We start from the raw sequence: 15,605 nt of genomic DNA, 5'->3' as shown, positions 1-15,605 counted from the left end.
CAATTTCTTTTGGAAACAGCCAATGGCCCTATGTCCCGCCTGACCACAAATAAAACAATGGGAACAGGTCATGTTACCATTTAGTACACATTCATTGCACCTACCGCTTGTATCAGTTACTGGTGGCTGAGGACGACTCGGTGTAACCGGACCTCCAGATTTCACATTCTCGGTTGTTTTGACCATCTGGGCCAGATGCTTGGTCAAGGAGGACACTTATGCTGTCAGCTCGTTAATGGCATCAACTTTGGTTTGATTTGTTTTGATTTTATATGGTTTTATTGTACCTGTGAATACACAGAGAAACACAAGAGTTAGCGTCTTGCTCAGGCCCACGCCAGTTGAATACTGCGTAGCAGGCTCGGAGGACGCTATGGTCTCCCGTGTGATTTACAGATTACAGCGCCATCTACAGACATGGCAGTGTACGAACACGCTATAATGAAAAATAGAAAGGGGTGTCTGTTTAATGTAAACGAAATCAAAGGGTGTTTCTTAGTACGTTACACATTCAAGCATTGGTTCCAGGCACAGAACACAGATGGCAGAGTTTACGAGAGTTATTGGGACACATGGGCTTAATGTGTCCCTCCTGACCACACAGATAGCAAATGAGCTTTATCAACAGGTTGAAAGAGTTTGGCTTGACTAGTATGACCTTCCTCATTATGTTGGTTCCTATTCATACCTGCAGAGGTTTTGGAACTGGTCATGTAGTTAGTGTTGGGCCTCCTGGGGTTCTTCGTGGCCTTCCACCTTGAAAATGGCCAAGGTTGAGCTCTTCGTCGGGCTGCCACAAACACATCAGTAAAAGCTGCTGCCTCTGCAGCTGTGGCCGGATAATGTTATTTTCCCAAATGTGCAGCTCAGGTGACAACATGCATAGGTACTGTTCCATGCTTATAATTTCATTCACATGGGTCACTCTTTTTTGTCCCTAGGCTGGACCCACTTTCCATTCAAATCCTTCATGCGAACATAGAGCGCCTTTGGGGTTTCTTCCTGCTGCTTACTTCTAGGAAACTGAAACTGATGTTGCACAACCTTCCGCCTTTGCTCCTCCTTCAACTGCACCGGCTGCAGTTCCATTGTCCTTCTGTACATTTCCATCAAGGCTTCTATCGCTGGCCCTGTTCTAGATCTAACCTCTGTTGACAGGGGATCTCCACCGAAGGCTCCTTGTTCTCCTCCTGCTCCATCCTTTTCTGTTTTGTCTTGTGGACATCTTGTGTCAAACAATACGTTGGAATAAAAATGTATATGTCTACACACCTGCTGAGCATCCTGTATTTGTCATCCCACCACTGCCACCATATGTGAGGGATGACCAAGGAGGCACAAAGACAACTCAAGCAGGGTGTATATATAAGGATTAACATAACAGTAGAAATACATTTTCACGTTCTTTGATTTATTTACTTTGTTAAAAACATCTTGAAGGTCCCTAATACTTAGTAGTCCCTGATAGTTTGGTCTTCTTAGGCTTATTTAAGGAAAGCCACATCACCAGTGACCTTGACCCGTTTTGACAAACGGGTGTTTGTTGTTGAAGAAAATATGAATGGTATACAGAGTTCGCAATTTATGCCACCTTTATTGGTTGTTTTGTTTGAAAATGTTTTATGGGATGGTCTGCACTAAAATGACATTATATAGGGTGACCAGACGTCCTCTTTTACCCGGACATGTCCTCTTTTTGAGACCTATAAAATGCGTCCGGCAGGGATTCCAAAATTGTCCGGGATTTCGCCTCGTCAGATATTTGTGTTTCTCTGTGTCTTTCACAGACTAGTTATTACGCCCTTACAAGTTTTGGAAAGGGTATCTCCGTTACATTCCACCTTTTGCGCGAGCTCTGACTGTAGAGAGAACTGTCATTGGTCAACCGCCTTCTCGATGTTGCCAGATGCATAATAATTATCCTCTCAATACGATCATTTTGAGCCTTTGGTTTGATACTTCGCCATTTCCAATCTGGCAACACTGTGAGCACCTTGTCGCCTTTGTTATCATTATTGCTTCAATATATGAGGACTGAAAAGTGTCTTTATTTTCTAATTTTAATATGTGGCCATTTACAAAATGTATTATTTAATTATTTAAAATGTGTTATTTGTTATCATTATTGCTTTAATATATGAACAAGACACATTAAAGACATTAAACAACCACTGAAAGCCACATAAGCATGGGCTAAATGTAAAACAAAAAGATTTGTTTTACATTTGCAATTTGCAATTTTGTTAAGGGTCAATAAATAAATGATCATATAGCATATTGCATTTGGCTATATGACCACCCCCCCCCCCCCCGCGTGACGAAGTGTCCTCTTTTTCACAAACTCAAATCTGGTCACCCTACGTTATACCTCCCTAAATGTTTTAAATGTTGAGTCAACATGTTTTATTATGGTTCCTCCGGTAGGAGGGAACGTATTGTTTTTGTTAGTATTCCTGTTATTATAATTTTTCTCCTCCGCTAAATGGCTCAATAGCTCAAAAAGTCCTGGACACGATTTTTTCCAATTTGGCCCAATGATACAACAGGTCACTCATTACTCCCAGACGGCTAGTGGCCCATGTACGCCCGTAGGTGGCGCTATAAAACACGCCCAAAGTCTACGTGATTTCCCCAGCGCCCCATTACTAAAAAATGCCAGAAAATTGGTATACATGCCTTATTTCTCATGGGGAACAAAAAAGCCTCAGGAACCCATAAGGTCCGCCATGATAGATTTTGCTGTACAGTCCAAATTTGGTACAACCTTCAAAACCCTTCTCCTCGAGAACTATAGATCCAATCGACTTGAAATTTGTTACAGATGTGTAGAATACATGTTTTTATAAATGGTTAAATTGAATAAGAAATGCAATACAAAATGGCTGAAAGGGGTGTATTTATGTAAATGTACACATTGCCTCAATATCTTTGTGTCAATAAATCAAATATAATTTTGACTGATTGTTTTTCAAACCTAATAAGGTTCAAGACGACATCACTCTGAAGTACCATAAACAATTTCACCTTGGTATGTCAATACATGACTGAATTCAATTGAATTGCTTGTTGTGTCGCACAGCATTTTCACCCCTTGTCCCGCTCGTCGCATATTGAAAATGCTGTGCGATACACCTCAAACAGGGAGAGGTGGTCACCCTATTTGACACACACACAAGCTTGGCAAGACGCACACACATCCTTTCTGGAAATGGTGTGCTGACCAAGCCCCCACCCTTGGTCTTTAGCTCCTGTTTCATTTCACCTCCAATCGCAGCTCGCCGTTACAAATATAAATACTTTTTCGCTGCCATTGTTGTTTTCAACTGGAATTGCCTGATAGCCGTGTTGGAGGCAGCCACGTTCGGTAAGTCCTATTTTTACACATTCTAAGCTAGAATCAATGACTGGGTTCGTGAAAGTACACTCCTCTTGAATTATGGTGAAGGTTTGAGCACTTTGAGACCTTTAGATCATGAGATTGAAGTGACGGAAAACCGAACTCGAAAAGTAGCTAGCTTTTTCCCTCTGTGTTTATAATTACTGTGAATCATGTAGCATCTCGGCGAATTCTTCATCAAAAAAGGTAGAGGAGAACAAGCGATTCCACACAGACCTGTAGGCTCAGAATTGTGATTTGGATCATGAAAGTCTTTGTAATTGGAGTTAGTTTGGACGCAAGGAGACCGCATATAGGCTTAGGCGGCAGCCATGCTTTGTTCGCATCATGTTGATAAATTCACAATTTTACAGTTCGGTCTACACCCAAAAAGACGAGCAGGGCAGCCTTGAAGAGATGTGGGAATTATGCTTTTAGCCAGATGGTTTTTTTGTGATTTGTGCAAAACTTGCAAGTGGAGTAAGACTGCGTCCCGAGGATTCTGTACATAGTTTTCATGTTGGCCTCAGAGTCAGACTCGGCTCGCCCACGCAGTGTGTAAACAATTTTGTATTTCACTCAATCCTACTCCAAACACGTCAGGGAGGACTGCTTTTTGTAGACAAGAGCCTGCTGAAGATAGCCAGTATATAGGATTTTTCAAGGCGAGCCTGTTTCATTCGTCAATTGCCTGAGAAAGCGACCAACGTTAGCCAGACTAGTCTCACTCGGTCAGCCTATTTAAAGGTCTCTGACTTATTTTACAAACTTTAATTCCACTTTTCGGAGTGTGAGCTCGGACTGCAGCTGGCCCTTTGTTGTTCCGCCGCTCTGTTTACCTGCAGGACGGAGGAAGAAGAAATGAGGCCGGCGTGCTGGAGTTCTTGTTCGAACTCGGAAACGGTGATTCAAACCTGCTTTTCCAACCATCTTACTAGCTAACGTTCAGTCCATCGACAACAAAATGGATGAACTTAACGCTCGTGTCAAATTCCAACGGGACATCAGGAACTGCTGTGTACTGACGTTTGTCGAGACCTGGCTGTCTCCGGAGATCTCCGACACAGCGGTTACATCGTTGGGATTCACCATATACCGCCAGGACGGAACAGCTGATTCAGGGAAGTGCAAGGGCGGAGGGGTCTGTGTTATGGTTAACTCTCTCTGGGCAACGGATGTAGCGGTACTAGCATCTCACTGCTCTCCGGTCCCTGAGCTGCTAACTTTAAAAATCAGACCCTTCTACCTACCTCGGGAATTCACTGCGGTCGTCATGAGTGCAGTCTACATCCCCCCCAGGTAGACTAGGCCGCTGCTTTGGATGAACTGTATGGGATTATCAATGGTCTGGAAAATGTGCACCCAGAGGCAGCCTTCATTGTTGTTGGTGATTTCAACAGAGTTAACATGAAGAAAGTCCTGCCCAAGTACTATCAGCACATTGACTTTGTCACACGTGGAGACCAGATCCTTGACCATTGTTATACAACATTCAAGGGCAGTTACAAACCCCTCCTCCGCCCTGCTTTTGGGAAGGCTGATCACACCTCCATTCTTCTCCTCCCCGCATATCAGAATTAGAATCAGAATTGGTGTTTATTCGCCATGAAAGTTTGCACAGACAAATAATTTACTTTGGCAGGGGAGCCTACCCAGGCAGCCATTTTCAGCGCCAACAAGAAAAGTTACAGCATAACATGAGGAGAGAGGAGGAGAGAAAAAGGCAACCCCCAGACAATGCTCCTAGAGGAGTACAGTATGGGAAGAGGCAAAAACCTCAGCACATAAGCCCAACATTTACACAGACACTTGCAACGGGGAGTGGGGGGGTAGACAAGCAGCATCTGGACCTGCAGCCATGGTAGGCGCTGGACACAGACCCACCAGCCACCCAGGGGAACAAGCAGTCGAAGGCGTTGGATGGGGGTGGGGGGGTGGTGGTATCTGTAGTAGGTGAAAGTTATTGTGTGAGTAGGTCTGGGTTGGCGCCCTCGACCTAGGCCACAATCAGTCCGAGTCTCCCTATGCAGATTGTGTTGGCAAGGAGACATCCTTGGTCATGACCCGGGTAGAGACCAAGCCACAGATGTAGGTGGGGGAGGGGGAAGGGAAGAGCTTTAGTGCTCTCCAGGGGAGTTGATTTCCAGCAACGGCCTTGGCCAAGGCCTGTGCTGGTTACGGGGCCGAAAGTAGATAAGATTGGTGTAGTTGTTTTAACAAGTAGACGCGACTCAATTTTCACGTCCACCCTTCTGGAAGGTCTCCAGTTCCTCGATCTTCCTTTGCAGAGCCGCGAACTTATCCCTGTTGTAATCCATATTATGCTGTAAGTTCACATTCAGAGCTCCAACGGCTCTATCCACCGTATCAGGTCGGGCAGCCTAAGGGGGCTTTTGATGGCCGCAGCCGTATCCTTGACTTTCCGATATACAAGCCAACCGCCTATTCCAAACAGCAGAAAGCCTGTAATCACGGTTCCGAATATAAAGACGTCTTCAACGTCCTCCACGGAAAGCGCCGCTAGACACACAACACGCCAATTGTCCCACGCGTCCATCGTGTAGCCAGCTGCGAACGTCCCGTCAGGACAGTTGGGTTCCCCCGAACCCGAGCTTCTCTTCGAGAAGATGGTGTCAATTGCATTGAGAGACCAGCTAATTAATTTCATGCTTCTAGTTTCGGAGAGTGGTGGTGAGAGAGTATCTTGAGACAGACAAGACAAGACAGAGCCAAGCAGGAAAGGTCAGGGAGGGGAGGAGAGAAAAATGCGACTGCCTTCGTCGAGAGCCAAAGAAGAGAGAACAAAAGCTAAAACAGGTCAGACCGGTTGAGGTCAGTTCACATATGGAGTGACGAGTGTGTGGCGACCCTCCAGGACTGCTTTGACACCACTGACTGACTGATGTTCAAGGAGGCAGCCGATGGGGACATTAACGAATACTCAGACATTGTCTCCAGCTACATCCAGCACTGCATTGATGACGTTGTCCCCAAGAAGGTTGTCCGGTCTTTCCCAAATCAGAAGCCCTGGGTTGATGCCGTGGTCCGGGCCAAGCTGAGAGCCCGCACTGTCACCTTTAACTCTGGGGACCCTGATGCATGTGGACCCCAGACCCCAGGACCCCAGGCGCATGTGGAGTGGACTTAAAGCCATTACTGACTACAAAGGGAGAGGCTACAATGAGACCCAGTCCTCTGTCCTACTGCTAGACGAGCTGAACTCCTTCTACGCTCGCTTTGAGAGGGACAGTGACCCCCCTTGCAGTGGAGCTACCTGAAGGCCAAGCCAGTGGTGTGCCTACACTAACTGTAGCCGAGGTGAGGCTGTGCTTTAAGAAGATCAACCCTCGCAAGGCACCTGGCCCAGACGGCATATCAAGTAGGGCCCTCAGGGGCTGCGCTGACCAGCTGGCAGGGGTCTTCAGTGACATCTTCAACCTCTCCCTTAACCTGTCTGTACTCCCCACCTGCTTCAAGAGGACCACCATTATCCCTGTGCCCAAGAACACCAAGGTCACATGTCTGAACGACTATCGCCCAATAGCACTGACCTCTGTCATCATGAAGTGCTTCGAGTGGCTAGTCAAATCATTCATCTGCTCTTCGCTGCCCCCCACACTGGACCCTATGCAGTTTTAATACCGTCCAACAGGTCTACAGACGATGCCATCGCTCTCTCCCACCTGGAAAAGGGAATACATATGTCAGGATGCTGTTCATTGACTACAGCTCTGCATTCAACACCATCATCCCCTCCAGACTGGTCTCCAAGCTTGTGGACCTGGGACTAAGCACCTCCCTCTGCAAGTGGATCTTCCACTTCCTGACGGCGAGGCCACAGGTGGTGAGAATCGGTGACCGCACCTCATCCGTACTGATCACCAACACAGGCACCCCACAGGGCTGTGTGCTCAGCCCTCTCCTGTTCTCCTTGTTCACTCACGACTGTGTGGCAACGCACAGCTCCAACCTCCTTGTTAAGTTTGCTGACTACACAACCATCGTGGGCCTCATCTCTGACAGTGACGAGTCAGCCTACAGAGAGGAGGTTGACACCCTGACATCATGGTGTCAGGACAGTAACCTCTCTTTTAACATCAGCAAGACCAAGGAGATGATTGTGGACTATAGGAGGCGGCAGGAGGAGGAGCATGCACCCCTACTCATCAATGGATCAGAAGTGGAGAAGGTCAGCTGCTTCAAGTTCCTCGGGGTGAACATCAGTAATCACCCGGTCTGTTCACACGGACAAGGTGGTCAAAGTGGCCTGTAAGCGCCTCTTCTTCCTGAGGAGACTGAAGAAGTTTGGTATGGACTCAGTCATCCTCACTAACTTTTACAGATGCACTATCGAGAGCATTCTGACTGGTTGTATTACAGTGTGGTATGGGAGCTGCACAGACAGGGACCGCAAGGCCCTACAAAGTGTGGTCCGTTCTGCTGAGTTCATCATCGGCAGGAAGCTCCCAGCCCTACAGGACACCTACCACACACGTTGCCTAAGGAAAGCCGGCAGGATTCTAAGAGACTGTTCCCACCCATCCTTCAGTCTCTTTACCCCGTTGCCTTCTGGCAGGCGTTACCGCAGCATCCGGTCGCGCACACGCAGACTGGACAACAGTTTCTACCCAAGGGCCATCAGGCTTCTGAATGGACACTGATATGGACATTGATTTACTGCACACTAGTCACTTATACTCTGTCACTTTCAGCTACTGGTTGCACTATCAGTAACATTGCACTACTGTACCTCACTGTACCTCGCCACCAGGCTCCTGTATGGTCATTGACTTAGTCACTGATATGCAAATTTGCACTATTGTACTGTACTCCACTTAGGTTAGAATAGGTTATAGGGTTGAAACAGGTTTTATGTGCATTTAGGGTTTGTATAGTGTACTATTTATTGTTATCTGTAATTAAGGAAGTTTTAGTATTAGGGTTAGTATAGTCGATTATTTATTGCTATCTGTATATTTCGGAAGTTTCACTTATTTAAGCTCAGCATAGATGTAAATGATGTTCTGTGTACTTATATGTTATGTTATGCAAGGTGCTAGCGTTGTCTTGTCTTAAGAATTTCAGTGCCCAGTCTAACCTTGTGTTGTTCTGTGTACCTGACAAATTAAAGACTTGAGAATCACTGTTTCCAGGCAAAGGTCGAGCTGGTCTTTGGTCAGATGTGTATATTGACCAGTTTAGAGCTAAATACGCTTGCTAGAGCCCGGAACACAACCTGTGTTTTGAGTGACTTTGTATAGGTCTCCAACACATTTGGATTCAAGTTCAAGTAATGCGACTGCATTTCACAGTCAAAACTGTAGTTTATATCAAGTGTAGATGGAAAAAGCTGAATTTTTCACTACTGACATGGACCCTTCACTTTTACAGGTCATGCAGAGGCCTGCTCAACAGAGTGCAACAGACCATGCTGAGTGTAACAGAGGATGCAACAGAGCTGGACTCATTGCTGGACAAACCCTCTCCAGCTGGACAGCTTCTCTTCAGCCCTGCCCCAAGACAGCTTCATCCGGGTGGCCTGCCCTGCCTGCCTACCCCTGCCTTGACATCAGTGGCGGTTGTAGCACATTTGGCACCCCCGGGACAAAGATTTCATGTGCCGCCCCCTACCATGCCGGCCGCCCCATCACAGTACACGAAACGAGTCAGACGAACACAATCGCAATACCCTTTTTCGCCAGCAGAGGCCGCTAAACACAAAATGCGGAAAAAGCAGACGCTCTCTGCGGAAAATGCGCCCTAACTTCGTGGCGCCCCGGGCGGCTGCCCGGTGTGCCCGTGCCTAAAACCGCCCCTGCTTGACATCTCAAAAGATGACTAAATTACAGCTGTTTAAACTTCAGCCAAATCGTATAATGCTTGCCACAGGACAAATAGCTTAACTTTCTATACAGTAACTGACCACAATGGTTCTCAACACTGAGAATAGCTCAGTAGGCTAAGACAGTGCACTGCAAGGAGCAAGATTACAGGTTTGAATCAGCTATAGTATTTTGGCCTGTCATAATTTTGATTATCTGTTAAGTTAAACAGATTACATCATTCTGATATACCATGCACAATTTCACCTTGAAATGTTCATCGTTTCTTAACCTTTGTCCCAAAGCTAATACTCAAATCACACAGTCAGAGTACAGCTAGATAATCAGCATCAGCGGCCCTTGGGCGTTGTATCTGTTACAGTTATAGTACAGTTACAGTATCTGTGGTTTTCCAGCCATCTTGGAGAAAGTTTGAAAAGAGTACTGTGGTTAAAATGTGTCAGTTCCTGTGATGCAGTCGGTGATTAAGATGTCAGTGAAACACACAAATATAGATTGCTTAAACTAAAGATGCATAGTGACTGTGATAAAATTGGTGGCACACACACAGATTCCTGGAATTATAGAAAGAGCACAATGCCCGCGCTTATGTCGGTGAAACACACATATTTCTGGAATTATAGATAGACAGTGCAGTGCCCGTGATGCAGCTGGTGATGACAGTACTTTTCAGAGATTTTGGTACCTATATTTCACAGTGCCCGGTTATCGAGATTGGCCTATTCGTAGGAAACTTGCTGCAGACCAGAGGACCAATTAGAGAGAAAGGGCTGGGAAATGTTTTCATTATTTTATGTTGAAATACTTATCCAAACAATGTCAATCTCAGTACTGCACTCCGCACGATTCTTGAGCTGATCGTGGGAAACTAAACCCATTCTAATTTGTACACACACATACACACACACAGAGATTCCTGGCATTATTAGAGAGATGGTGAATTAAAAGGTAGGCTATGTCTGTGCATATAAATTATTTAAATCAGGTCTTTATTACGGATTTCAACCATGTTTGTAAAAACACATTGGATAGCCCATATACATTTCCGTAATTTTATTTTTTAATTATTATAGGCCCATTACATTTAAGATGTAATAATTTAAATAATTTACATGGACAAATGTCATGATATCAAATAACATTGACCTTGCACTAAGCTACCAAGCACGCATGTGCTAAATGCTTTAAGAATAAATGAATCAACTGAAACAAAGAGACGAGAGACTGTGGTGTGACGTAATTCTACATCACAGCCTGCGGAATTCAGCATCTCTCTCGCTTGCATGTTACGCCCTATTGAAAACAAAGCAACACTGGAAATGAGGTAAGAATATGACTCGTTTTCAGAGCTTCTTTTACAATTAGCTCAAATGTTTCATACAAAAACAAAACCAAATGTATAAAGGTTTACATTCTCATACAATTGTAACAGTTTTATATCAACCCATCTTGATTGCCGTGTAATGGTGGTTTCGCTGCGTCGCGCTCTGCGACGAGTGGTCCTGATGCGAATGTTAATCAGGAAGATGGAATTGTCTTTGTTTAAGTAGATTTCAGATGCGGCATCGTTTTAGGCCTAATATACAATCGCAATACCTAAAGTATTTTTGATATATGATGGAAATCAAGTACGTGGCATTGGCATGACTGGACTGGCCTTCTTTGAAGTCGCTCATGGAAAGGTCGCAATCAAGTGTCCTGCAAGTAACCTTGTTTTGTCCGAAACTACAAGGGATTCTATAAAATATTATTTGTGCTGCATCCACGATTTGTGCTGGGCATAACCGAATCAAATACTTGTTTCTGGTGAGGTTATGAAGATTGTGGGCTTAGCTCATATGAAGAAAACAAACACAGAATGGCTGTCGTATGACGGGTATTGTATCAAACGCTGTCGCTTCAGATTTCTTTGGTTTGATGTTGGTTTTACAGAGTGAAGGTGCGAACGGACTATTTTATTTAGTTTTAAACCATTTTAGTCCTTAGTGTTGCATTGATGATGAACATGAAGATGATGAGAATATGACTGAGAATATTTCAGACAATAATATTCACTGTAGGCCTAGATCCTCACAGTATAGCATGTTGTGGCCTACTTCGGCTGGGTTATATTCATCACAAACGCTGCAGTCATCTGGCACAGCACTGTCTGACCAATTGTGTTAAGCTCAACTGCTAAGCACACTAGCTTTCATAGAATGCATTGGATACACAGAAACAGTCAAACTGAAATACTTCACTCATCACCTAAACCAATTCAGATTGCAAGTGTGACACTGCAGATAACCCAAGGTGATCAATCATTTTTGGACAAGTAGATACAAGACAATTGGATGAATTGCATTTACATTATTGTTGTATTGAGAGTTATAGAAAAATGCTTAGCCTACTCTTGTATCGAGCAGCGGCTGTGGTGATATTATGGCCATATATACAGTTGCTTAAATAGTGATTTCAAACCCAACATCAAAGTTTGCGTTCACTTCGATTTAATAATTGGTCAGAAATCAAATTTACCCCCACAATGAAGACAGTTCTAAATTAGGCCACAGCGTCTTAATAAGTCTCTGTGGGACTGGGCAACTGTAATGATCATGTGAATGGCTTTTATTACATAATGGGTGTGGCTGTACCCTATTAAGTACAATACTATCCTCATCAGACCTTCAGAGAATTGTGTGTGTGTGGGTGGGGGGGGGGGGGGTTGTTGGGTTTGGCTCCTGCCTATGCCGCTTGTAACCTAAATCTGGGCCTGTTTGGATAGTTAACAGTCAGGTACCTAACCTAGCCATTAACGTACTTGCTAGATGCATGGGCTGCTGCCCAGGGAGACAGAGAACATGTCATATTATCTGCAATTTTCGAATATTTCACTATGAACACATATACGTTGTGTAAGCCAATGAAGTCCTTTGAGACTTGTTTAGCAACACAGACAGCTCTCCACAGACATACAGCTGACTTGCAAGCGCGACTCCTTACCAGCTACGCCAACGAAAAGCTAGCTTTTCCCTGGCACATACTGTGCATACCTGAGGAGTTTACCGATCTACACCGGTTTACGTACACATAATGTATATAATAATAGTACAATAGTTCAAGTTTATTATCATATACTCATAAACAGCATTTACCAGTAGTGAAATTCTTTGTGCTCAATGTCCGTTCAACTAAGACAATAAATAATTTAAATACTGAAGAATGGAGAAAAAGGGTTTAAAAATGAATAAAAAAATGTAATGCAAAAAGATATTTCAAGGACAGTTCAGCATCCTTATGGCATGTGGTTAAAAACTATCCCTGTATCTGCTGGTACAGGACCTTACACACTTGTATCGCCTTCCAGAAGGCAGGAGGGAGAAAAGACTGTGGCAGGGATGAATAGGGTCAGAAATGATCCGCTTGGCCTTTCTCCTGCAGCGCTGGCTGTAAAGGTCCTGAATGGATGGTAATGCAGTCCTTATAATACGCTGTGCAGATTTGACCACTCTTTGTAGTGTCTTCCTGTCCTGGGCAGTCCTGTTGCCAAACCATGTTGTAATGCCACCAGTCAGTATGCTCTCAATATACATTTCATTGCAAATTATTTATCCTGTATACTATGCATTCGACTAATTAACTTTGATTTGATTTCTTATTCTATTGTCCTTACCTCAGAAGCTTTTGGTCTTCGGTGTGGATATCTTTGTAAAGCAAACATTACACATCACAACACTGACAGTTATACAGGTTACAAAACACTGGGTGACCTTTATATAATTTTATGAAAATTCGTAAGGAACTTTTTACATTTTAATTTTCTGTTTTGCTAATGACAAATATTAATTATTAATTATGTTAATTTCTACCTGTCTGCTGGTTGTTAGCTAACCTCCAGACCTTCTATTCTCCAAAGGTCCTAAAGATGGCCAACTCTGTGGCTTCCTATGACCAGCTGGCCCACCAGGTAGAGGCACTCCGGAAAGAGAATTTCCATTTGCGTAAGGAGCTGGAGGACAACTCCAACCACTTGTCGAAGTTGGAAAATGAGACTTCTGACATGAAGGTGAGTGTGGAAAACCCAGACTTGAAGGACATAAAAACGTTATTTTAAAATAAATGTTGTCGTAAAGATTGACATAAGAACCTAACACAATATGGGGAAATTACATATTATAATCGAATATCGATCAAAAAGAAACTAATGTACACTTATCTAACCTAGAAACATTGTTTTTCTATCATTCACACATTTTCTTCACAAAGTATGGATAAATATGACCCGGTCCAGTGAAAATGGGCATTCCGAAATGTCCGCTAGGAATCAAAAACTTTTATTTTTTACATTTTTCAATTTCTTGCTTATTACAAAAGTTAACGTGTTGAAGAAGCCACTCAAAATAATAAACATGTTTAGGATCACTAAATACTCATCATTTGTTCTTGTTTACCTAAGATCCCAGTTCAGTTGTGGGAACGTCATGCGTGATGTGATTTGATTTGTTTTCCCTAGGCTGCTTATAGGCGGTTTGGTAATCAATGGTTCTCTGATGAAAATTAATTTTAATAATAAATTATAATACATGGAGAGCAGGTTTATTTGGCTCTTTTTTTTGTGCATTCTGGGTTTTATGTGATGCTAGGAGTTCCACAGTTAATAAGAGCATGCATATCGCTTTTTGGCTGATTTGAGTGAAAAGTTGTTTTTGGAGCTTTATGTAAAATAAAGATGGCGCTACCGATGGCCAGTCCGCTACTGGCCGTAGGTATAACATTAGGGGAGACCGTTACCTCAGCACGTGCTGCGTCTTCGGAGCACTCGGCCTCAACTAAACGTTATTCTTCTGGGGAATCCCTGGGTGGGAGAGGATATCCTCTGTTCTGGTAGTGAGTGGGCCCATGTGCTAGCTGCAACAGCATTGTCATTCGGTGTCTCTTCTTCATCTCTGAATGCCACCTTTTTGGAAGTGAACCCAAAGTGTGTGAATGGTACACTCTGCTTTTGCTTGCTAGCCATTGATTTCTCAACGTTTCTGTTTTGCGCACATGGCTAACTAGACGTAGGCTACACAGGACTGGCTGGCTCCGCTTGCAATTTTTTTTAAATAAATGTTTTGTATTCTGAATACTGGACATGGTGAGAAAAAACATTTTACATTAGTGACAATATTTATGTATTTTCAAAACATTTGAGACCCCCTTCAAATGTTGCTTAAAGGCTTTCACGGGGGCTCATGGGTTAATTGGGGGGGGTCGAGCCGCCTCAGAACCCCCCGTATTTTGCACACTGCTCTGCACTGTTTTGTCACTGCTTTCCTGAGCTGTGGAGAAAATGCTTTGCTGTACTTACGCTGTTGTTTATTAACTTTGCTCATCCTCGAGAGAGCAGATGATATAATAGAGAGCAGATGTTATATAATAACAGGATTGTGAGAACAGCCATACGAAATTGAAAAAATTATGAAAAAGTCATAAGTATAACACGAAGCGTAAAAATTTATCTGTAAAGAACAAACCTGTTGCTACGGAGCTCCTAAACTTTCTGGTGCACACGAGAACGTTTCTGGTGAGCACGAGAAAGTTTTCTGGTGTGCATAAGAAACTTTCTGGTGCGCACCAGAAACGTTCTCGTTACCACGAGTAAGTATCTGGTGGATACCGCATGCACAGAAGCGTGCATTAGATCTGCTGTTTTCATGCTTGGAAATGATTTTTAAAGACATTAAAAGTTTGCTTGCAAGTCGTCACACTATACGGAGCCCCTGAAGGGACATGAAAGAAAAAAAAATCTGGTGCGCACAAGATACTTTTTGGTGCGCACGAGATACTTCCTGGTGCGCACAAGATACTTCCTGGTGCGCACGAGATACTTCCTGGTGCGCACGAGAAATTTTCTGGTGCGCACCAGAAACTTTCTTGTTACCACGAGTAAGTATCTGGTGGATACCGCATGCACAGAAGCATGCATTAGATCTGCTGTTTTCATGCGTGGAAATGACTTTTAAGGACACTTTCCTTCTCTAGGACATCCTGAGACAGTTACAGAGCAAACTGGAGCAGGAGGCTGGTACTTTAGCTTCCTCTGGAAGGGCAGATGTGTTGGATCAACTTAAAGGTATGGGTATGAGATCTAAGAAGATTCATGTTTGAAAATTACTTCTAAATTCTTGATTGTGAACACTTAAACTAATTTAACGATTGATCTGATTGACCTAGGTCTGACACATCTGTTTGACTTTGTCCATTTAGCTTATATCCCAATTTAGTATGTCGAAACACAGTATTGTATTTTGCAGAAGGAATTGAGAACCACTCACTTCAAACCCTTCAAAATAATTCTGAAATCTACACTCATACTCACATAAAAAAAATGTAACGCATCCCCCTTCCATTTTTCTCTTCGCATC

General features: G+C 43.7%; 1 protein-coding gene across 1 annotated transcript in view; it reads left to right on the top strand.

Annotated features, from left to right (window-relative positions):
• Positions 1–10,470: 10,470 nt before the first annotated feature.
• apc2 (APC regulator of WNT signaling pathway 2) overlaps positions 10,471–15,605 on the top strand; it is a 31,608-nt gene continuing 26,473 nt past the window's right edge. The window contains exons 1-3 of the mRNA XM_047049495.1: positions 10,471–10,543; positions 13,115–13,264; positions 15,223–15,313. Coding sequence (XP_046905451.1) covers positions 13,124–13,264; positions 15,223–15,313 — 232 coding nt within the window. The 5' untranslated portion in view covers positions 10,471–10,543; positions 13,115–13,123. The remainder of the gene's footprint in view (positions 10,544–13,114; positions 13,265–15,222; positions 15,314–15,605) is intronic.

This window comes from Hypomesus transpacificus, chromosome 26 (genome assembly GCF_021917145.1).
Source record: "Hypomesus transpacificus isolate Combined female chromosome 26, fHypTra1, whole genome shotgun sequence".
NCBI lineage: Eukaryota > Metazoa > Chordata > Actinopteri > Osmeriformes > Osmeridae > Hypomesus > Hypomesus transpacificus.
The sequence above is the reverse complement of the archived record's forward strand: the minus strand, read 5'-3'. Positions and strand labels throughout refer to the sequence as shown.